At 59.7% G+C, this 23,123-nt stretch overlaps 1 protein-coding gene across 2 annotated transcripts; it reads right to left on the bottom strand.

Annotated features, from left to right (window-relative positions):
• Positions 1-273: 273 nt before the first annotated feature.
• Positions 274-21,858, bottom strand: RORC (RAR related orphan receptor C). 2 transcript variants are annotated; one of them, XM_055130696.1, is made up of 11 exons: positions 21,735-21,858; positions 19,608-19,637; positions 10,302-10,387; positions 9,841-9,982; positions 8,682-9,146; positions 8,436-8,557; positions 6,819-6,951; positions 6,609-6,716; positions 6,367-6,477; positions 4,675-4,784; positions 274-1,899 (listed from the first exon to the last, which is right to left on the bottom strand). In XM_055130696.1, the coding sequence occupies exons 1-11, from the start codon at positions 21,772-21,774 to the stop codon at positions 1,738-1,740; spliced, it is 1,509 nt and encodes a 502-aa protein (XP_054986671.1). In that variant the 5' UTR covers positions 21,775-21,858; the 3' UTR covers positions 274-1,737. The 2 variants fall into 2 exon arrangements, with proteins under 2 accessions (XP_054986671.1, XP_004618162.2); XM_004618105.2 differs by lacking the exons at positions 19,608-19,637; positions 21,735-21,858 and adding an exon at positions 17,136-17,148.
• Positions 21,859-23,123: the final 1,265 nt, after the last annotated feature.

Raw genomic sequence — 23,123 nt, 5'->3', positions numbered from 1 at the left:
GGGGGCGCTGCGGCGCCCAATGCTGCGGAGGGGCTGGGCGCTGTGCGGGAGATCTGGGTCTTCTCCGATCCGGGGAGCAGCCTGCAGCGCCCTATTTAAGGCTCCCGTCCACCCAAGGTAACCCCCCCCCCGCCACAAACACACACAAGATGCACAGTGCTCGTCTTGAAAATGATTTTATAAAGAATGGCAGAAGTTGGGGGGCTTTTATTTACCCAACTAAACCCCTCCCCTGAGAAGAAACGGTCCCCGCCCCCACCTTGTCGCCGGCTGGCTGTTCATCTCTGGGAAGAGGGGTCACCGCTATTTATAAGCCAAGAGAGGTTCAGGGCTGTGACCTGGTGGGTGGGTGGGCTTTGCTGCACAAGTCCAGCCAGCTCCGTCCCCCTGAGGGTCCCCTGGCTAGAGCTGCAGGCAGGGGATAGGGTTGGGACCCCCACCTGGTGTGAGACTGGTGGATGGAGACCCTAGACTGTTCCTTCAAGATCACCACTCTTCCCCAGACCCCAAGGATGCTGTGAACCGTGACTTCAACAAAGACATGACTGTCATGGCAGATCCACCCGCGGTGCCTGTCTGCCCTGTGTAGATGTGTCTGTGTGCCTGACTGGGTCTGGGCTGGGTAACTCCTCAAGTCCATCTTTTTTTTTGTTTGTTTTGTTGGCCACACCAGCAGTACCCAGGGCACCTGCCTTGTGTTCAGGGGTCATTTCCTTTTTTCTTTTTTTTTTCTTTTTGGGTCACACCCGGCGTTGCTCAGGGGTTACTCCTGGCTCTGCACTCAGGAATTACTCCTGGTTGTGGTGCTTGGGGGACTATATGGGATGCCAGGGATTGAACCTGGGTCTGCCCTGTGCAATAATACAATACTACCCACTGTACTATTGCTCCGGCCCTAGCTCAGGGGTCATTTCTGGAGGGGCTCAGGGGACTATATGGGATGCTGGGGATTGAACCCGGGTTGGCCACGTGCAAGGCAAGAGCTGTATTATGGCTCTAGCCCCTCAAATCCATCTTTAAAGTGCACATAAGAGGTCTGAGTTCTTCCTCTGTCCAGAGTGTCTGTGGCCGTCACTGAATCCTTTTGTTATAGTCCCATCCTATTAAAAACATGGTCCCCAGCCCCTCACCTCACCCCTCCTTAGTCACCTTTTCTGAGTTTGTTTTTTTTTCCCTTTTTGGCTTTTAGACACTGGGAAATGGGCCAGGTGCCCAGTCACCTCCTTGCTGAGCTCAGAGGAGGGGAAGGCAGATGCAGTGAACCAGATTCCCAGTATTCTAGATCTTTCTGGGCTCCAGACTCTGAGGTCAGACTGAGCTTCATTCGTCTCCCCCCAACCAAATCTTTGCAGGGAAATTCAATGAGGTATTTCAAAGGCCAGTCTTAGCTTCAGAGTTGAGTTGAGAATCCAGAATCCAGAGTTTAGTTCTGTTCCTCTGGGCTTCCCTGGACCCCCTCCCGAGGGTCGCTTGGTCCACCTCAGTCCCCCCTATTCCCGCTGCAGCTGTGGGGACAGAAGGGGACAGCACTGAGGTGGGAGCCGGAGCTCCACACCCACACGACTCTGGCGAGGCCTGGCTTTGGCTCACTCTCAGAGTGGACAGGGACCTCTGCAGGGGGTCCAGGAAAGGAAGGAGAGGGCAGGATGCAGTTCGGGGGGTAGGGCTGAGGCAGTTCGGGGAGGTGAGTCACCGGGCTGGAGGGAAGGGGACAGAGGCCCCGTCTGGGTCACCCGGTCACTCGGTCAGCCCGTCCGAGGCGTCGCTTTCAGTGCTGAAGAGCTCCTTGTAGAGAGGTGGGAAGGCAGCCTGGACCACGATGGGGTGAAGGTGCTGGAAGGTCTGCAGCTTCTCCATGTGTTGGCTGCACAGGCTCCGGAGCTTCCCCTGGGGGGGCAGCTGGGGATGGTGTGCGGGAGGGGGGCAGTCAGGAAGCACCTCCACACTCTTCCCACCCTCTTGTCCTTGCTGGGCATGCGCGGCCACTGCCCAGGCTTCTTCCCTGTGTGCTTGGCTCCTAGAGATGCTCTGTGCCAGGACAGCAGGGCATGGGGGTTGCCATGGACAGTCCTTCCCCTGCCATGTCTCTGCTGCCCCTCAGATGCACCCTGCCCAGGGCCCTCATGCACCCCAAAGGCTCCCGTAACGCGAGTCTGTCCCGGAGCCCATCATGGGCGTCTGAGCCTGCTGCTCTTCCACCACCTCTGTACCTTTCCAGATGGTTTTTGCTTCCTGATTCTGACTGCCCTGTAGTGTCACCTCCTCTGGGAATATTTTTGGGGTGTGTGTGTGTGGGGAAGGTACTCATACCTAATGATGCTTAAGGGTCATTCCTAGCTCTGCACTCAGAAATTGTTCCTGGTGGTGCTTGGGGAACCAGTATGGGATGCTGGGGAATCAAAGCCAGGTCAGGTGCATGCAAGGCAAACACCCTACCCATGTGCCATCACTCTGGCCTCTCCACCTCACCTGGGAATATTTACTTAATTCCTTCCCCCCATTGGGGCTTCCCTTTGTGAAGCACTTAAGCTCCATTTTAGGAAACATTCCCAATTCAGCTGCTTTCCCTCCCTAGTTTCTGTCTCTCGCTCCTCCTCATGCCCCACCATAATACTTGGTACCTGGCAAATGTTCAACTAAACAGTTTCAAACTTCAGTATCTGCCACTGCAAGTAAACCAGCCCCACCTTCTCTCTGTCAAGTAGGAATGAAAAAGGCTGAGAGATCCAAAGGAGACAGAGGTTTCTCACAGGAGAAAACCTATAGAACTGTTTATTTTCTTGGCATTTCTGGACTAGTCAGGAAAATTCCTCTAGAAGGAACAGCCCTGAACTGGAAAGATAGTACGGTGGGTCGGGCACTCACCTTGCATTCAGCCGACCCCAGTTCAATCCACATCACCCCATATGGTCCCTTAAGCCTATCGAGAGTGATCCCTGAGCACAGAGTAAACTCTGTGATCCCAGGAGTAAATAAATTGAGGTGAGGGATAGAGAGGTCGGGGTGTTTTCTTTGTCTTTTGCCTCTGGGTGGTCAGTAAAACCCACTCCAGAATGAAGAGCCAATGGGACAAATGGGAAGAACCCTCCAGAGAGCCACAACAGAAGGTACAAAAGAGGACAGAGGTGCCAGCCCACGTGGCTGAGAGCCGTGAAGGAGAGGAGGGAGAGAAAGGTGTGGCGGGGCACCAGGAGCGAGGGCCACACTCCAGGTCTTCCCGGCAGCAGACAAGCAGCACCTGAGGGGAAGGTTCTCCACGAGTCCCAGTGAGCACTGCCCGCTAGGGTAGGAGAAGTATTCTGAAAACATACCCAGCCAGTTTGCTGGCTCGCTGCTTTCCCAAGTAAGCCCTAGTGTCTCCTGCCTATTTGTGTGGCCAGGCCTGCAGCTCTGGGGCGGAGATGCTTGTTTAAGTAGTTTCTGTATCCCGAACACCTAGCAGGGCCCACTGCTTGAACGATTACATAAAAGGTTCCTTTACCCTGCTACCAAATTTAATTGCCTCGTGTAATAGCTCTTATGATATCACTCCTTGGGCCTTTGGGGCTTGTCGTTGCTTAAAAATAAAGCCTTAACTCTTTAATATGACATTGAAATTCCTCTCTAGTTTGCTACCTGACCTCATTTCCAAGCTTGTCCTGCGCTTTTCCTCTGCGCCCTCCAGCTCGCCCTGCTCCTGGCCGAGGCTGGCGTCCCACTCACTCCACTCTGCCTCCTGCACTCTGCTTCTCGGCCTGGAGTGCTTGCCTTACCGCGAGACTGCCTGTTAGGAACCTGACATGGCCCACAGCCGGCTTTAAATGCCACATGTTGTGATCCACTTCTTTTAACTACAAATTATTTTTAAAACCTGTTCTCTGTGCTCAACGTGTTTCCCCAATGTCTGTAGTCATAGTTAGAACTATAGGTGGGTACTAAGATAAATATGTCTTTTATATGTCCATTAAGATATATTACATATTTATATATCACATATTCTGGGCACAGGTATACAGTGCAAGTAGGATTAAATCTTGCATTTATTATCACACCAGAATCACATCAACTTGGACAAGGCATTTAGTTACTCTATAGTTACAGGGCAATGATATCTGTCCTACTCACAGATCGCCCTTATCTTCAGGACGTTTGTTTGTTTGCTTAGGGGCATGCCTGCACTGCTGGGGGACTCTGTCCTGCGAGAGAGTGAACTCGGGGCTCCCTCACTCAGAGTCTGTGCTCCAGCCCTTCATGCCAGCTCCCGGACCCAGAGAGCACTTTGCTAATTGTACTAATATTAGATCTCTGTAATAGAGTTAATGGAACACAAGTCTCTTCTTCCTACCAGATTAAAACAAGACAAAACAAAACTTGGTGTGGGCAAGGACTGCATCTCTGTATCTTTCCACTCCCAGCGCTGGTGCTAGCAGGTGCCGGGTAAGCGCTGGCTATATTAAACTGAATCGCTCCCTGGAGGCTCCGCCCAGTTCCAGGCTCCCTCGCTTTCCATCTCCATGCACATGGAAATGACTGATTTCCCTCACTTCCCACTGCTGTTGCAAGTTGGCGGGCACAGTGCCTCCAGCGCAGTCTACAAAGCCTTCCTCTGGCGCCCTCAGACCCCAGACGGCACAAGCCCTGGTTTCTCAGATCTGGCAGGGAACCTGATCTCTCCCACCCTGCCACTGGACCTACCTTTGCCAGGATGCCCTGACGATGCGTCTTGCAGAGATGATGGTGAAAGGCCAGCTCCAGATTGTACTGCAGCTGTTCCACTTTGCTCTTCTCCTGGAGCCCTGGGCGGTCTGGGATCATTTTGAAGATGAGAAAGAATGACAGGGGCCAAAGAGATGAGACAGGGGTTAAGGCCCTTGCCTTGCACACAGCTGATCTTGGTTCTATCCCTGGCACCACATATGGTCCTCTGAGCATTTCCAGGAGTGATCCCTGAGCACAGATGCCAGGATTAAGCCCTGAGCACTACTGGGTGTGGCCCGAAAACCAAGAGAGAAAGAGAGAAAGGAAGGAAGGAAAGAAGGATGGAAGGAAGGAAGGAAGGAAGGAAGGAAGGAAGGAAGGAAGGAAGGAAGGAAGGAAGGAAGGAAGGAAGGAAGGAAAGGAAAGGAAGAGGACATTAACTTTTGCCAAAAGGGTGTGGGGTTTTGTGTGTGTGTGTGTGTGTTTGTGTGTGTGTGTGTGTATGTATGTACATCTTGGTTTGGTGACAGCAGAGTTTTGGGAGCCTTGAACTTAAACTTATTGGCTGTACACAAGGTAGGGAAGGAGAAAAGGGCTCCTCCCTTCCAATCTCTCAAGTCCATCCTGCCCTCTCCGTGGTAGGTTCCACACAGCCTATTCAAGTCTAGGCGCCAGGAATCCTTTCCCAAGGAGAAGACTGGGAAAAAAATCAGGTGTCCCTGGCAGCATAGGGGAACCACCAGGAGTGGCCCCAGGGAGGTGTCCGAATACAGCCCCAGGCCTCTCTGCAGCAGAGGACGCCAACACAGAGACCATGTGTCTGGCTCCATGAATTTGCCTGAAGTCACTTCTGATGTCTTTATTGTTAAAGGAACAAGTTTAGGTCTCTGCTCACTGACAGGGCCAGAGGACACTCCCCAGGACCCACAGACTTAGTCTGTCCAGGACTTGCAGCTGGGACAGGGGTGCTAAGGACCAGCTTTGGGTCTTATATTTCGAGTGTTTGTTTTTGGGCCACGCCTGGTGGGGGACAGCTTACTCCTGGCTCTGCACTCAGATCATTCCTAGAGGGGCTCAGGGGCAGTATGGCGTGTCAGGGGCTGAACTGGTTTTGGCCGCGTGCAGTGTCTAACTCACTGACTCTGGGTCTCGTCATGGGCGGCGGCGGAGCCCCACTCAGCTGGTAGAGCCTGTGCAGCAGCCTGCAAAGGTCCCGGGAGGGTGATGAATGAGTGTGGACACAGGGCCCAGCTTCGGGAAAGCTTCCCGCGTGCACCCTGAATCACACTTCTCACAGGGAAGTGGCTCACTCCCCAACCTCAGGGCCCCCCACAGTGCCCACACATCCCTTTCCCTTCCTCAGGCGCTTCTGGGCCTTCTGTTTAATTCCATTTTAAAGCAGAATTGGTGTATGTCTGGGTTTCACTGCGCTCTCTTTTGTGTGTGTGTGGTGGGGGAGCCGCACCCAGTGGTGCTCAGGGCTTACTCCTGGCTCTGTGCTCAGGGATCAGTCCTGGAGGGGCTTCAGTCCATGGGGTGGCAGGGATCAAATCTGGGTTGGCTGCATAGAAGACAAACGCCTTGTCCCCATAATACCTTTCTGGGCCTTCTTTAAAGTAGTTTCTCAAGCTGACTATCCCGATTCCCCAGTCCCTCCCTGGCTCCCCGGGGCCTTCCCCGAGCACTCACTGGCGTTGATGAGGACCAGCGCTGTGTAGAGGGCGATCTCGTCCTCAGAGAAGCGGAGGGCACTCAGGGACTGCGAGAAGTCGAATATGGAGCTGATCAGCTCGCAGCAGCCTGAGGGGTGGGAAGGCGGGCTGAGCGGCGCGGGGCTGACACCCACCCTTGACTCAGTCTGGGACGCTCTGCCTGGAGAGGGTGCTAGGGAGGGCCTCGGCACGTGCCTCCCGCTCACGCCCAGTCCTCACCCAAGGCTCGGAACAGCTCCATGCCACCATATTTGCCTTCGAAAAAGACTGTGTGGTTGTCGGCGTTGTAGGCTCGGCTCATCCTGACCAGCACCACTTCCATTGCTCCTGGGGGGTGGGGGCAGAAAAGAGGGGCCCGTGGAGTCCGGGTGTCCTCCAGCTCCCCCCCTGTGCAGCCCGGCCCTGTCCACCCTCCGGCCCACCAGGCACCTGCTTTGAGCAGCACGATCTGGTCGTTCTGGCAGAGGTCCATGAAGCCCGCGAGCCTCTTGGCGAACTCCACCACGTACTGGATGGCCTCGGTGAGCCGGTGGGCGCAGCGCTCCCACATCTCCCACATGGACTGCGGGACAAGCAGAGCCAGGCTGAGGGGGAGACTGGCCATGGGGCAGATCTGGCCTGGGTGTTTGGTTGGTTGCTTGGTTTTGGGGTCACACCTGGAGGTGCTCAGGAAGTACTCCTGGCTCTGTACTCAGGAATTACTCCCCAGCGCTCAGGAGACCTAGGGGACACCAGGGGTCAAACCCGAGTTGGGTGCATGTAAGGCAAGCTTACTCCTGTATCAGTGCTCAGTGGTCACTCCCAGCAGCGCTCAGGGGACTAGCAGTATCAGGAATTGAACCTGGGCCTGGGCCTTGACATGCAAAAGATGCTCTCTCTCTCTCTCTCTGTGTCTCTCTGTCTCTGTCTCTCTCCTCTCTCCTTCTCCCTCTCTCTCTCTTCTCTCTTCCTCTCCCTCTCCCTTTCACTCTGTCTTTCTCTTTCTCTCCCCCCCCTCTCTCTCTCTCTTTGTCTCTCTCATGTTTTCAGCCCAAATGCACAGTCAACTTTAGCTCCTGATGTCTACTTGTGCCTAACTGAGCACTCGCCAGTGGCTGGTGCTAAGTGAGCTGTTTGGTATATGGGGGCCGAGTGCTGGAGAATGAAACTCATCTGAGAGTCACCTCTGTCCTCAAAAGGTTTGCATCTGGGGCCAGAGACACAGGACAGCGGGTAGGGCATTTGTCTTGTACATGGTCCATCCAGGTTCCATCCCTGGCATCCCATATGATCCCCTGAGCCCTGCCAGGAGTGATCCTCGAGCACAGAGCCAGGAGTGATCCTTGAGCACAGAGCCAGGAGCATGCCCTGAGCACAGCCCAGTGTGGTTAAAGAAAAAAAAAGTTTGCACTTTGATGACGTGCTTTCCACCAGTCCCCCACCCTGGCCAAGGAGTTGCCTCAGCCAACAGGTGGAAAAGGTCAAAGCCAAATGTGCCTTTGTGGGGCCTGTCAGGGCAAAAGACAGACACCAGGACACCACCCCAGCCCAGCGGTTCTGCTCTGGTGAATTAGAAGCAATCAGGGCACTTGTCCTAAGGGTGAAGGATGACTGAAGTAAAACATTTAGCACAATTTAGCACAGTGCCTGGAGCAAGGGGAAGAGGAGGTGAAGGATGGGGAAGAGGAAGGGGGAGGCGGGGAAGGGGGGAAGAGGAAGCCGGAGGAGGAGAGGGGAAGGTAGATAGGGAAAAGCTGAATGAGGAAGGTCGAGGGGGGGGGAATAGGAGGATGTGGAGAAGGAGGTGGCGGAGGAGGAAAAGTAGCAGAAGGAAGAAGGGGAGGGGAGAAGGAGATGGAGGAGGACAAGGGTTGGGGGGAGGAAGGACAGGAGGAGGATTCAGAAACAAGGATTTCTTGTTTCTTCCCCCAGACCATAGGGGAGGAGGAGGAGGATGCAGGAGAAGCTCCCACCCCCACCTTTACTCAGCAGTGGTACAGACCCGGCCTGCCTGTGCCCGCTCCTGTCCGCGTGGGCGCAGGGTGTCCTCCTGGGCGCCCTCCTCACCTGCCGCTGGTAGCCAGCGACCTCCTCCCTGGAGAAGAGGTTGGGCCGCTGGCGCAGCAGGTCCTCCAGGCGCAGCTGGCACGTGTCCCGGTAGGACTTACAGACGTTTTGCACCAAGTGCTCTGTGCGGAAGACGGACAGAAGGGCGAGATCCAGCGCGGCAGCCCCAGTTGCACCCACCACGCACCTGTCAGCCGCGTGGGCTCGGCTGGTTTCCGGGGAACCCTCTGCACACCCCGTGCTCACCGATCTCTGTCAGCGATGCGTAGGGCGCCTCGGGGGCGCCGCAGCAGGTCCCGGGGGCGCGGCCCTGCTGTGCGGGCGCTTCGAAGGGCAGTCCGCACGCACTGGGGGGCAGCTGGCTGGCCGCCCCGAATAGGCCCTCCCTGGCCTCGGCCTTGCCGCGCTCAGGGCTGTACTCCAGATGGTAGGGGGCTCCGCCAAGCCCCACCTTGACCAAGCAATGCGAGTAGGGGGCTCCAGAGCCCGGTGCTCGCAGGACACCTGGGGGACAGGCGGAAGCCTCCGGCAGGTCAGGGGAGGAGCCCAGGCGCGGCTGGCCGTTGGGGGGGCCCAGGGCACAGGGCACAGGGGCGTCCCCCTGGCCAGGAGCGGCTGGGGGTTTGGACACTTGCTGCTGCTGGAGCTGCTTCTGCACCTCGGCGTGCAGACTGTCCCTCTGCTTCTTGGACATGCGGCCAAACTTGACAGCTGCAAGGGGCAGGGGACAGGGGCAGGCAGGGGCGACAATGAGTCATCAGCCCTGCCCTCGGGGACCCATGGGGACCTTGGCTGCAGCCCCCTCCCCTTTCTCACTCTTGTACCCCCAGCAAAGCCTCCACACACAGAGGCAGGGCTGGGGTGGGCTGGTAGGGAGCCCCCAGAGGTATTGGGGTCACCTGGGTTGCCTGGAACGGCCGGAGGAAGAGGGGCGCTGAGCATGCAGGGCTCCCTGTGGTCAGGCCCGCTGGCTCCCTGGTGACCTAGATACTCACCACAGCCCAGCCCTGGCTCCGCCACGGCCCGAACATCCTCTTCTGCTCTTTCCTGCCTTTTCCCTCCCCACCCCCCTCCAGGTGTGGGGGCACAGCCCCTGCACACCCCGGTGTGTTTCCTTTCACTCTGTTATTTTTGGGCACAGCAAAGTGCTGACGGGCCATTCTGGCTCCCCTCATGCCTTCCTAGTGCCTCCCCCCAACTCTCCTACCCCCGACTCCTCCTGTGGTGGGGAGGGGGGAGGGGGGATGGGAAGGCCCAGGAGGCCGCAGCTCTCCCCACCCTCCAGGGCCAGCCTAGCTCCGCAGGGGTCACAGGGAGAGATGGGCCGAGTGCAGAAGGCCCACCCCCACCCCACGAGGGTGGCTGTCAGAGCGGGGTAGGCAGCTGCAGGCTGGCGTGGCCTCACCATCCCGGGACATGCCCAGCGCCAGGCATTTCTGCAGGCGGCAGTGCTGGCAGCGGTTGCGGCTGGTGCGGTCGATGGGGCAGTTCTGCTGGCGCGTGCACGCGTAGGCCACGTTGCAGTGCTGGCTCCGGCGGAAGAAGCCCTGGGGGCAGTGGACACTCACTGCCCCACGCAAGGCCCGAAGCCCCTCCACCTGCCCCTTGGCCAGCGATGTCAGAGCCCCTGGTTTCACCGTGACAAGATAACAACCACACTCCCTCACCCCCCACCCCCCTCTTATGCACCTCCCCCCCCACACACATTGCCTCACATACCCCCCCACACCATACACACACATTGCCTCACATACCCCACACTCCCCCCCCCCCCCACACACACAGGCTCGAGGCCTTCGGAGCCCAGACCATGGCAGCCTCGACTTCACACATGTGTGCATGTATGTGCGTCCACACAGTGCGTACCTTGCACCCCTCACAGGTGATAACCCCGTAGTGGATCCCAGATGACTTGTCTCCACAGATTTTGCATGGAATCACTTCGATTTGGGCTGGAGGACAAAAGGAGCGGGAGTCAGGCCTGCGGTTGGGGCCCTGCCCGGAGCCCCTGGTGTGCGGGCGCAGGGACACGCCCTGCCCTGCTGCTGGTTCCGTCTCTCACAGTGAGAGGTGGCAAGCGCCCAGTGTGGCTCAGCTAAGGGTCTGTGGGGGCCATTTCCTTGAGGGGCAGCTGCAGGAACCCACCTGCTCAGTCTTTCAACTTGAAAGGCTCCAGTCTCAGGGAGCCCCTTTCTTCACACACCTGCTTCCCGCTGGGCTTCCTCTGAACCTCCCCCATCCTCCACTGACTTGAGGGGCCCAGTGGGAAGATGTGGACCCCCAGCAGGTGACTGTGGGGAGGGCTGAGTTGGAGAAGTCAGTCCCCCCTGGTCTAGCCCCGGCAGGCAGAGGCCAGGGGCACAAGGCAGGGTGTAGAGAGGGCAGGCAGGAGCAGGGACAGGGCTGGGAGAGTGGGGTGCCAGGGAGCTGACGGCTGCCAGCGAGGGTCTGGGTGACACAGTGGGTGAGGGCGGTGGGTGCGTGCCAGCACCTGTGTGGGCGACCACAAGCCCAGCCCGTGGGTGCCAGTGCTAGGGACCAGCTCCTCACTCTGGTGCCTGAACAGGAGCCCAGAACTGATGTTAGCTAGTTCCTTTAGGACCCCTCCCCCACTGAGCTCCCTGGAACCTGCCCCCCTTTTCTTGATTCTGGAGGCCCAAGGTCGTCTCTAGGCTTCTGTCAGGGCCCGAGATGGCACGATGTGTAGCGGTCTTCTCTCTGCCCCTCCAAGGCTCTGAGCAGCTCCAGCAGGGGGAGAGGAGGCCTCTGACCCCCACCCCACCCCACCCCTCTGTGCCAGAGAAAGCAGCAGCAGTCTGTGAGGGCAGGTCCCCCTCCTGCGAGCCCCTCTCGATCCCGGGCTCGGACCCTAGTCTCACAGAGGGGGCTGCATAGCCTTCACTTGCCCACTGCACCCTCAATTTTGTGTCTCAGAACCATCACCCCATAGGCTGCCTTGGTGCCTTCAGAGTTAATTAGCTGCTTCCTGGGGGGCCTGAAATCCCTGTCGGACCCCATCCTCAGCCCCCACAGCCCTGCTGGCCTGCAGGATGGACCCCCAGAGCGTCTCAGTCTTGCTCACAAATGGGGAGCAGAGAAGAAAGTCTGGCCTGGAAGCGAAGACCAAGGGGCACTGGGTTCCCGGGGAAGGGGCAGAGCGTGTTGGGCGGGGCGCCTGCACATCGCTTCAGCTTGCTCAGCTTCTTTCTTTTTTGTCTTTTGATTTTGGGGCCACACCTGGTGATGCTCAGGGCTTCCCCCCGACTCTGCACTCAGGGATCTCTTCTAGTGGGCTTGGGAGACCGTATGGGGCGCCCGGAACTGGGCCTGCGTCAGGCCGTTGTCTTGTGTGAATAAGACCCTCCCTGCTGTGCTATGGCTCTGGCCCCATGTGAGGGTTCTTTGGGCCTCTGCGTTCTTGCCAGTGGCACGGGGGCGTGAAGGTAGAGTGGCCTGTCCACGGCGGTACTTGCACAGGAGCACCGTGTGTCCGAGGTGGGAGGGTGAGGCCACACGCTCCTGGCTGTCAGTGATTGCGCCGGGACTCCTTGGACCCTATGCTTGCCTCTCCCCGCCTTCTCCCCTCCAGCCCTGGGTGGCCTCTCTCCTCATGGCGCAGAGAAGGGAGAAACCAACCTGGTCAGCCCCAGGAAAGGAGTCAGGGGAGGGAGACTAGGCCAACCCGCAGTGGGAACCCAGGTTCCAGCCAGCAGCGACCACAGGCTCCCCCGCCTCTTCCCATCCCCGAGGGCCACATCCGTGTGCGTGCACACATCCACACACCAGCCGACCCCCACCCTGCCTGACCCTGGTGGCCTCCTCCTGGCCCTCCTGGCCCAGGAAGCCAGAGAAGCACGGGAGACGGCGCCCTCGGCCATCAGGGGCTGCAGGCTGGAGGCCAGGGTGTTCAGCCTGGGTTATGTTCTGCCTGGGCTTGGGGGTCTCACCTGGTGTGCCCCGGGCTTACTCCTAACGCCACACCCAGGGATCACGCCTGGCTGGCTCAGGGGATCACACGGGATGCTGGGGACTGAACCCAGCTTCTGAGTTAGAGGAACCAAGAGGGCCGAGGACCAGGAGAAAACAGACATTGTCACTGGCAGCCAAGGATCATCTCAGCACAGGCCGCACCTGGCTCTGTCAGGACCTTCAAGCCCTCCTACCCCCCCCCCCCTTGCCATCTGTACCTGCTTCTCTGCCCTCTACCCAAAACCTCAAAGAGAAAGTTCGGGCAAGCTGGCTCATGATGGGGCGGGGGCGGGGCGGGGCAGGGACCGGGAAAGGGTGAGCTGGCGGCAGCGGCTGAGAAGGCTGCCGAGGGAGGCAGTGTTCTGCCTCAGAAGCTCCCAGGACCTGGAGGCAGTGGCTGGTGGGAACCAGGTGGGGGAGAGGAGTGAGTAATCGCGGGATTACTCAAACGTGGGCCTGGAGTCTGGCCTGCCAGGAACTTAGCAGCCTCGGCCCGCAGTGCCAGGAACTCGCACCAAACGAATGTCAGGAAGCCCTGGGCTAGACAGCCGCTGAGGCCCCCACGGGCCCGCCTGGCCCCTCACCTCACCTCGCCCGCTGGGGACAGAGACACCTTAGCTCCCACCCTTGCGACTCTGAGGGGGCTGGAGGAGACTCTGGCCCCAGGTGCTTTCCAGGGGAGAGAGGGCAGATGGAGACGGCGCACTGCTGTCTCCCTGAACGGCCAAGACCAGGCTGGCTCCGCGCCGACCTCCCAGCCAGGCCTCTTGGGATCTCTTTCCCAGGAGGGACATCAGAGCAGGCCTCAGGGGGCACTTCTGGTAGTGCTTGTTGCTCCTGCTGGGGGCTGGAGGGGCCCCACACTCCCCTACTCGTCCTTCTCTCTGCCTGGCTACAGAGCGTCCCCGGAAACGTGGCCCCTGCAGTTCCAGGGAGAAGAACCGTCTCTACTCTCATCTCTCCCTTTAGAGGTTGAGGAATTCTCAGGGAACTTTCCAGGAGGGCTTTCCTGTGTGGGGAAATACGGTAGCAAGGAGCGCACGTGTGTGTGTGTGTGTGTGTGTGTGTGTGTGTGTGTGTGTGGTCCTGTGGCATACTGCAGCTGTGAGATTCATTGATAGTGTTCTGTGAATGCCTCCAGGACTGGCCCTGAGCCACCTTAGGAAGGCAGCCCTGGGCCCGTCCAGGTGCCCTATGCCACAGAGCGGAAGTGGTAGAGCAACTCAGGGGCGGGGGGGGGGGGGACGGAGGGGGGGTGTGTGTCTCTCAACCCCCCTGCACCAGTGAGGTGGGTTCCTGACAGAGGAGCCCTCACTTCCCCTCAGCTCCACCTCGCCTCCTTGTCTGCCCTTTCTGCAGCGGGCGCTCACGGAGAGGGTGGGATTTCTCTCCCCAGAGTTGGCTCCACTTTCCGTTCAGCCACCGTGAGAGGAAGTGCACTCTGAGTGTGGCTTGCATTTGGTAGAGGAGCTGACAGAGCCAGGCCAGAACAAGCAGTGTGGTGACCAAGGTTACTTGGCCAGGGCTACCCACTGCCCCTGGAACAACGGTCTCTAGAACCGGAGCCCGATGCCCTTCTCTGCAGACTCAGCCCCTGTATGGCTGAGCTGTCCAAACGCAGCCACAGGAGAGCCTGGGGACATGGACAGTGGGAGGGTGCTGGCCTTACATGCGCTGACCTGAGCTCTATCCCTGCCTTCCTATACAGTCCCCCGAGCCCTCCTGGAGCACAGAGCCAGTAGTCAGCCCTGAGCACTGCCAGGTGTGGCACCTGAACAAAACAAAACAAATGCATTGCAGAGAGTGCGATGAAGAGACAAGGGGAGACATAAAGTGAGGGGCCCTTTCCTAGGGACGGAGTTCGGGGGAACCCCTGGAACCATGCAGGTCGAGTGCAGCAGTGGGAGAGGTGGTCCCTGGGGACCCATCTCTGGAGTCAGCAGCAGATTTCAAAGGTTCTGGGGGAAGGGACCAGGCCATCTTGGGGCACACCTGGTCCCCGGAGAGGGGAGGGGGCGCAAGACCCGCATCTCTTTTCTTAGCTCGGGGCCCCTCACCACAGCCCCAAGTCTCGGTCCTTCCCCCCACAGAGACCACAACCTGGCGGGGGTCCCAGTGTCCCTGCCAGCCCGCAGCCTCCCTCCTTCCTCAGCTCCTGTCCCCGCAGCTTCTGCAAACCTGGAGACCACAGTGGGCTGCCTGCCCAGGCAGCGGCAGGGACTGGAGGGCTGGGGGCCCCCTTCCAGCTCGGGTCACCATTTTCTGCTGAGACACTCAGATCCCAGGGCTGAGCAAGAGAGAAGCTAAAACTCAGGTGGGTGCAGGAGAGGCTGGGGTTTTGAAAAGGCACCCAGGAAAGCCAGTCACCTAAACTCCTGCCCGACACTCCCGCCACCCCCGCTGTCTGGGGCTGCTAGAGGGAGGGGAACAACAAAACTGGGTGAAAACAGCCCAGAAGGGGCAGGAGATGAATCATGGGAGGAGGCGTGAGGGGTGAACCCCCGAAAGTCAGAGACTCAGCCTGCCGGCTGCGGCTTGTGACTCGCAGCGGGTGTCTGTTCCCCAGGCCAGCCTGGTTCTGGCTGCCCCCAGCCCTCTGTCCCCTCAGGCCTCAGAAGCAGACCCCCTCCCTTCTGAGTTCTGCATGCCCACGCAAGCCTTGGAGGTCCACACTCAGGGGGTACTACCAGTACCCAGGGGCCTAGGAGGGAGTCCAGGGGAGCATGTCTGGGCTCCTCGTTTGGGCCAGGGCACCGCTTAGAGGAGGGGACCAGATAAGGGTGCTTTGAACTGCACAAGGAGGGGGTGTTGGGGCCTCCCTGGGGGAAGAGAGATGCAGGGGAGGGGTGAGGAGGGGAGGGGTGGTGGGGAAGTGCGGGCCTGTGTGCAACCCCAATGTCTGCGCCCCCACCACCCCTCCCACCTCCCTGCCTGTCCGGTGCCACGCCAGGCCCTGATGCCTGTCGGCTCTGCCCTGGCCTTCTGTGCTTGCAACTGCTGAGGCGGCCTGGCTCTGGGAGCTTCTGTAGCTCAGGTACCCCAAGTCTCAGCACAGGGGGCTGTGCCCATCTTCCAAATCTCCATCGCCCTGAGGCCCCGCCGCTGCCCTCCAGGGCCTCAGTGCTGTGGCCTCCCTCCTGTATGCCTCCCTGCGCCCACTCTCTGCACCCCGGTTCTGCTAGGGGCCTTCACAGTGCTCTGTGCCTCAGATTTTCCTTCAGCTCCCCACGCTCCCCTGCGGCTCTTGGGGTGTGCCTGTGTGTGGCCTTGGTTTCTGGGGCTGTAGTAGCCCAGTCCCCAGGGACTCTGGGTGACCCCAGCCTTGGCCAGGGGGCTGGTGATGTTGCATCCTCACTGGGAGGCAGATCAGGGTGGGGCAAACAACGTGGGTCCAGAGACTGCCCTGACATCTCTGCTGGTCAGGAAGGTACGTGGCTGGGGGTGGACATTAGGCTGGCGCCCTCGGTGTCCCCTAAGCTAGCACTGGGCCTCCACCCTGTCGCCAGGCTCTGCCACACCCACAGTCATGGCTGCCCAGTCCAGCTGACTGTTTCTAGAAGGCCTGTCGGCCGGACTGCCCTGGGAGGGAGAGCGGCAGGGGCAGTTGAAGCCCTCGAGGGCCTTGTGTCCTCCAACCCCTCTCCCCAGCCCCGTCCAGACCTGCCATGAAGGGGATGGCGGAGATCTGTCCCCGGGGCAAGCTGAGCTTCCTTCCCTGTCGGGGACCCTGCAGGGACTGGGGCTCCCTCCTCGGTCTGGATTCATGGAATCATGAGCCTCCAAAGCTGGATTTTACTTTCAGTTCAGCCTCGTGGTTCTGCAGGGAAGGGGACCAAACTGATGGGTGCCTGAGGTGATAGTGACCAAGTGACCAGAGCCTGGTGGGTTTTTCCAGGGCCCTCTACGGCCTCCTTTCTGTGGCCTGTGGGAAGGCCCCAGGCTGGGGCCGGGACAGCCTCAGGGCGTGCTGCTTCCCTTTTCCTCTCCTGCCCGAGATCCTCTGGCTTCCCTTGTAGAAGCCCAGGGGCACTCTGACTGCTCCCTAGGACTAGTGCGGGAACCCCAGACACCTGCCCACTAGCTATTGCCCGCGGGCCACGCCGAGGAAGGACTGAGGCTAGAGGTTCCATGTCCCTTTCTTTGGTGCCTGACTCCCCTCATGAAATGGGTGAGGGGACAGGGGAATCACTGTGCTCGCACGCACGCGCGCGCACACACACACACACACACACACACACACACACGTATGCACGGCACCCCAGGGTTCCATTGGTCTCTGCCTTTGCCAGGAAGCATGGAGGCCGAAGTGCGGGGCTCCGTCCCCTCTGCCTGCCTGGTGAGCCAAGGTCAGTCTTCTTGTCCTGCTTCTGGGCACGGCATCTCAGCCCCTGTCTGGCAGGGTGGAGGCAGGAGGCAGGCGAAACCCTGAGGGCTGAGGGCCAGTGGCCAGGAGGCCACATTCAGTCCATCTGTGAGCCTGCCAGTCCATCCCCAGGCCTCAGCTTCTCTCTGTGGAGTGGGGAGGCGAGGGGGCCCTGGGCCCTCACACGCTCAGAGCACAGGACATGGGGCTCCCTCGGCGGACTGCGGGGAGTGGGGTCCCACGGCCCCCTGGCTGACCTTGCCCTTGACCCGGAAGAGCTCTCATCTTTGCCCCCTCGGTTCCAAGACCTCCTGCCCCTCCAGGGCCCAGGGCCACCAGGCCCCCGCTCCCGGTGGCCTGTCACTTACTTCTCATGATGAGCCAGGCTTGGCTGCTCCCTGTCCTTGTTGGCAGTGGCTGGTCCAGGGATGAGGTGCGGGTGGCAGTGGCCGTGGGTTGGGTGAACCTCTCTGTGGCGTCCCAGTCCCCAGTGTGCACCTCACTCTCCCCCAGCGCCTCTGGGCAGGGGGTTTAAGTGCTGCACTACACAGGTGTCCTAGTGACAACCCCCCCAACTCCACCCCCTGGGGTGCAGCGGCAGGATGACAGGCGCCCCAAGTGGCCAATCATGTGAGGGGCAGAGTGTGAGGGGCAGGGCAGCTCGTCACAGGGGGGGCGTTGGAAAATTCCAAAACCACATGTGACAGCATGGGCCTTCGAGGCTGTTTTTGCCTGCCAGGGGAGTTCTGGCAGGGGAGCAGGAGTGGCCTTCTCAGGGGCCTGGGCAGGCCCCCTCCCTCCCCTCTGTCACTGCGACTCTAGCCCTGACCTAGGTGGGCCAGAGCAAAGATATTTCCAGAGAGGAGCATGGGGGTCGTTCCCAGGACTGCCAGGCCCCAGGGGTGCCAACAGGCCACATGGGGTGCCCCCTGCACCCACGTCCCACAAACAGCGTGAGTCCTGGGCTTGAACTCGCGTCAGACACAGCAGGACCACCCAGGAAGTGCCCCAGGACTGCGAAGGACCAATGTGACATTAGTGGTCATCACATCACTACACGTTAAAAAACGGCCTTAATGTAATCTGATGCCCACCAAGCACTAATGGGTAAGGACCATTCCTCTCTGCATTTCGGAGGGGGCAAGTGAGGCACAGAGGTTCAGGAGCTTGCCCAGGCCACACAGCCGGAGCAAGGGCTAGAGTAGGAGGCCAGTGGGGCACTTTGGCCCCAGGTCTCACGTGGGGGCTGGGCTTCTGGGATTTGAGTCTGCTCAGCCCAGGAGTCCCTTCTTACCACTCCTTTCTATTTGGTTTGGTTTTGGTTTTGGTTTTGGTGTTTTGGGAGGGGGCACACCCCTAATGACAGGGTTTACTTCTGGCTCTGCGCCCAGGGCCATTCTGGTGGGCTCGGGCATGGTGTTGGGGACCCGCCCGGGCTGGCGAGTGCAAGGCAAGGCCTCAGTCCCTGTCCTCCTTCTTCGGCCCCTCTCTAGAGTCCCGTGGCTGTATCAGGGGGTCCTTCTGAGGGCAGTCCCTCTCACAGGCCACCCTGCCCCATGGGGCTCCCTGGGCTGCCCCTAAAGTTCCCCTGCTCCCCCCACCCACATACGGTCCCAGACTCCCTCCCACTGCGCAGCCTCTCACTCCTTGACCCGCTTTTCTCCAGGGCCGCGCTCAGCATTTCCGCGGGGCGCTGTGGCTGGGGGAGGTCAGAGAGGCGACAGCCAGGATTATGCTGAGCACAGCACCCCACCCCGGGGGCTGCGGCCTCTCGGCTGGCCCCCTGCCCGGAAGGAGGGGGCTCTGCTGCTGCCCTTAGTGCATGGGTTGGGGGGCAGCTGTATCACAGCCTGCAGGACTCTTGACAGGCACGCTTTGAGCTCGGACAGCCCTGAGCAACCCCCGGAGTCGTCCCTGAGCACAGAGCCAGAAGGAGGCCTGGCGCACTGCCAGGTGCGACCCCAAACAGAGGCATCTGTGTGGCGATTGAGAGCCCTCTGCGCCAGAGGGGTCAGCTGGGTAGCCCGGTGGGTTCTTGGTGTGGGCAGCTAGGAAGGGTTGGCTTCTGTCTCTGGGGGACTGGCTCCCTCACTGGTGCGCCAGGTGGCAAAGAGCCGCTTCCCTAGCCCCCCGGGACGTCCTCCCAAAGCTCTGGCCTCTTTTCCTCAGTACTGCAGCCTCAGGCTCTGGGGGGGGGGGGGAGTGCGCAGGCAGGCAGCGTTCAGCACTCAGCTCCTGGCGTGTGGAGACTCCTGCCCGGACAGTCTCTGTGCGCTCTGTCCAGCTGGCTCTCACTGCTGGCCACAGGGCTGTTCACACCCAGGATGTGTCAACCACATAGAAGAACCACAAAGCCCAGGCCAGGCTCGCTGAGGCCACCCACGCCCCTCCCTGCTCCGTGCCCCGCAGTCCTCCGTGTCTCTCCCTCCGGGCTCCCTCTCCACCCAGCGGCCCCGCCTCACCCTTACTCTCCCGCCCCCACTGCTGTGCTCATTCTCCATCTCCACATATCCTCCGTGCTGAGGTCCTTGCTGCTCCCCCCCACTTCCCACTCTCCCCCTATTTTTTTTTTTTTTGGTCCTGTGTGTTGGGTACACTAGAGATGCTCAGGGTTTACCCCTGGCTCTGCACTCAGCGGTCTGTCCTGGTGGGCTCAAGGGACCACATGGGGTGACAGGGATTGAACCTGGGTTGGCTGTGTGCAAGGCAAGACCCCTCCCTGATATATTATCTTTCTGGCGCACCCCTTTTTTTCTGTTATCTTCCAGGGGTTGTTCCCTGCGGCCCTTGAGCTGTTTTCTGGTGCTCCCACCCTCCGTCTCCCCACATGCCCTACTCACAGGTGTGGGTCTTCTTTGCGGCCAGCAGCTCTGTAAAGAAGAGAAGGTCAGGGCCGAGGGCTGCAGGCCAGGAACACCCAGGGTGGCAGCCCACCCCTCCCTAGCAGAGCCTGGAGGCGGATGGGGGGAGAAGGGGCCCAGTGGCTGACCCACACCCTGTCAACGCGGCGTGCAGCCTCTGCTGTGCCCAGCGCTCAGCCACCATGCCTGTGATTTCTAACTAGCGTGTGTCACCATGTTGCTGTCTGGGAGTAGCGGCGCTTTCTGTGGACTGTGCCCCCCTTGCAGGGACGCAGCCTGATCTGCTGTTCCCGGGGCCTCTGCTGGAGGCTACGGGATCTGTCCCGGGCTCCAGAGAGCTCTGTGGGTGTGTTGTGTGCTTGCATGTGTGCTTGTGTTGTATGTGTGTGTGCTTGTGTGTGCACATATGTATGCGTGCATGTGTATATGTGTGTGTATATGTGTGCATGTGTGTGTGTGTGTGTGTATGTGTATGCATGGGCCAGGGGGCATCTAAGGAAGAGGAGGGGGTGCAGCAGCTCAGACAGCCCCCACCCTGGGAGGTGCTGTGGGGAGCCTGCAGAGGGGAGAGCTGTGCAGAGCAGGTGGGCAGTCATGGGGCAGGGGCCCAGGCACACACACATACATCTACACAATCATACACACTCTCACATACCTGCACATTCACACTCACACACTCACATTCATCACACTCACCCACACAATCACACACATCAACCCACACACTCATACCCACCCTCATACTCACACCCACCCCCACCACCATAACCACACACCTGCACATTTACACTTACACAGTCACATCATACACCCCCACATACTCATCCACACACTCACACCCCCACACTCACAGTCACTCACATACACCCACTCACACACCCATACTCAATCACACACTCCTATACAACCACACACTCTCACACCCAGACACCCACACCCCCAAAAACTCACACCCACAAACATACAATACTCACATACATTCAAATACACCAACACACTCTCAAACATACACACTCTCATGCACTCTCAACAATCACACTCACACAACCCTCACACACATACACTTAGACACACCCATACTCACTCATACATGCACCTATTACATACTCATGCACACACACTCATGCACACACTCACTTATACATACACTCTTCCACAATTATAAACACACCCATATATACATACACCTCCACACATACACTCATACACACACATACTCATACACTCCTTTACTCTCCCACACTCATAGACACACTTTCCCGTACTCATACACCCACCCCCACCCACACACATCCCTACTCATACACACAAATACATACTCCCACACTCGACAGTCATCCACACTCACACTCTCACATACACCCCCCCACACACTTTCATACATACACTCAATTGGACACACATATTCTCACTTTCACACTCACATTCATATACTGTGACCCATACGTTTGCACACACAAGCACTCTCCCCACTCCCCACTGCACTGTGGGGGGTCACTGTCCAGAGCGGCCTCATCTGGCCCCTCCACACACACCCCCACGCCCCGCCTGACCCCACCTGGTGTCCCTCTCTAGTGGTGCCTCTCGAGGCCGTGGGCACTGCCCCTCGAGGCAGGCCTGGGCGCTGCCCTGCAGGCGGGCCAGAAGGTGGCATTCTCTCTGTGCCAGCGACCCAGAGTGGGCAACTCTCATTCACTCAGGCTCCTGTTCCCTTGGCCTCTCAATTGGAGGGTTTGGGCCCAGCCTGCAACTGCTACTGGCCCCCACCCCATGGCCAAGCACTTCATGCCCCACTCTGCAGGAAAAAGGGCCCTTCCAGAGGCAATGGTCAGGCTCTTCCATTCCCGAGGGGCAGGCTCAGAGCCCCTGCAGCAGTGTGCATGGCTGTCTCCTCCTCCAGGGCTGTCCACTCCGCCCCTTCTAGGCCCTCGCCTCTCCCTGCCTGCTCTTCCTGCTGACAAGGCTCCTTCCCCACTCTGCCAACTCCCCCGGCTTCTCCTCCAGCAAGACTTGTCCTCCCCTCTCCTCTCTGTGCCAGTCATCTCCCTGCTGTCCTCCGGGCTCCCACCACCACCTGCCCCCTGCCCCGGGGCTGGGAGCCCTTACCCTGCGAGGCTCTGTGCTGCCTCTGAGGGGCCCTGTCCATGGGCAGCTCCCGGTGCCGTCCTGGCTGCCCTGGCCGCCCAGGAGGGCAGGGAGCAGGGCCCTGGGGAGGAGGAGGGACGGAGCACCTGGCCACCAGCAGGCAGGGGAAAGGAGTGGCTGGCAGAGCGTCCTGGCACTGGAGGGGACAAGGAGAAGGACAGGAGGGACGGAGATGGGAGTCTCGAGGGGACAGGACTGGAGCGGGGAGCTGCCAGGGACAGCCCTTCCCTGCGGTAGCCAGGCCCCGAGCTGTCTGGGACCTGCTGATTCTGGGCAGTGTCTGGACCCAACTCCAGGCCTCCCCAGGCAAGGCAGGTCATTTGCCACCAGGCCACCGCCCATGCAGGCCCTCTTGGACCGTGACTTTGTTTGCTCCCTGTTCCCCCATCTTGTGACAGATGTGATGCTTCCAGATTTGCCCGTCAGCTGCAGAAGCTCAGACTTACGCAGGCCCAGCTGCAGGATGGGGGCAGCAGAAGGGGAAGCTAGCGTTCCTGTGCCCTCAGTGCAGGGGGCTGCGGGCAGGGTGGGCAGGGGAGAGGTGGGAGGAAGGGGCATCCTTCGTGCCTCCACCTCTTCTCCAGCATGGGATCGACTCCTGCCAGCGCTTTCGCTGACCCTGCAGCCTGGGCCCTGCTGTGCTTCTCGGACCCCTCTGCTCCCTGCTCATGCCCTGCTCCCGCCCTGCGGTAGCCTCAGCAGATAGCCCTGAGGTGGGGGGGGGCGCAAGGGAGGGCCAGGCAGGTCCTGCGCTGGAGGAGGAGGGAGCCCCCAGAATGAGGGCATGCTCTGCACAGGACCCCGATGCCGGCTCTCCTGGCTTTCGTCTGCACAGCCTGAGCCCAGCGTTTGATTAGCTGGGCCTGACACTCCAGCCTAGGAAAGGCCAGCTGGCCGGGGCCCAGGCAGCAGTGGGGAGGTGCTGGCCCCTCCTCCGCTTTCACTCCCAGCTGGTAAACAGCAGGCAGGAGCCAGCCATGCCACAACCTCGTGACTCCCTCAGTACATGGCACCTGGCGTGGACAGGCGAGCAGCTGTCCCTGCCTCAACCCCTTTCCCCTGCCCCATCCTGGTGCTTCAGCACCTCTGTTCCTGGGTGGTGTCAGGATGTCCTCCTGCCAGCCTCTTTCCACGCCCCCTCCCCCCAGTTATGACTACAGCTTGAGGGACAACCTTTAGCAGCAGAAACAAGTTTCCCAACCCCTAGGAACAAGGGTGGTTGATGCTGGGGGCGGGTGGAGTGGAAGCTCTTTTTGTTTGTTTGTTTGTTTGGGCCACACCCAGTGGTGCTCAGGGCTCCTGGCTCTGCGCTCAGGGATCACTCCTGGCGCACTTGGGGGACCCTATGCA

This window comes from Sorex araneus, chromosome 3 (genome assembly GCF_027595985.1).
Source record: "Sorex araneus isolate mSorAra2 chromosome 3, mSorAra2.pri, whole genome shotgun sequence".
NCBI classification, from domain to species: domain Eukaryota; kingdom Metazoa; phylum Chordata; class Mammalia; order Eulipotyphla; family Soricidae; genus Sorex; species Sorex araneus.
This window is presented reverse-complemented; position numbering and strand designations above follow the sequence as displayed.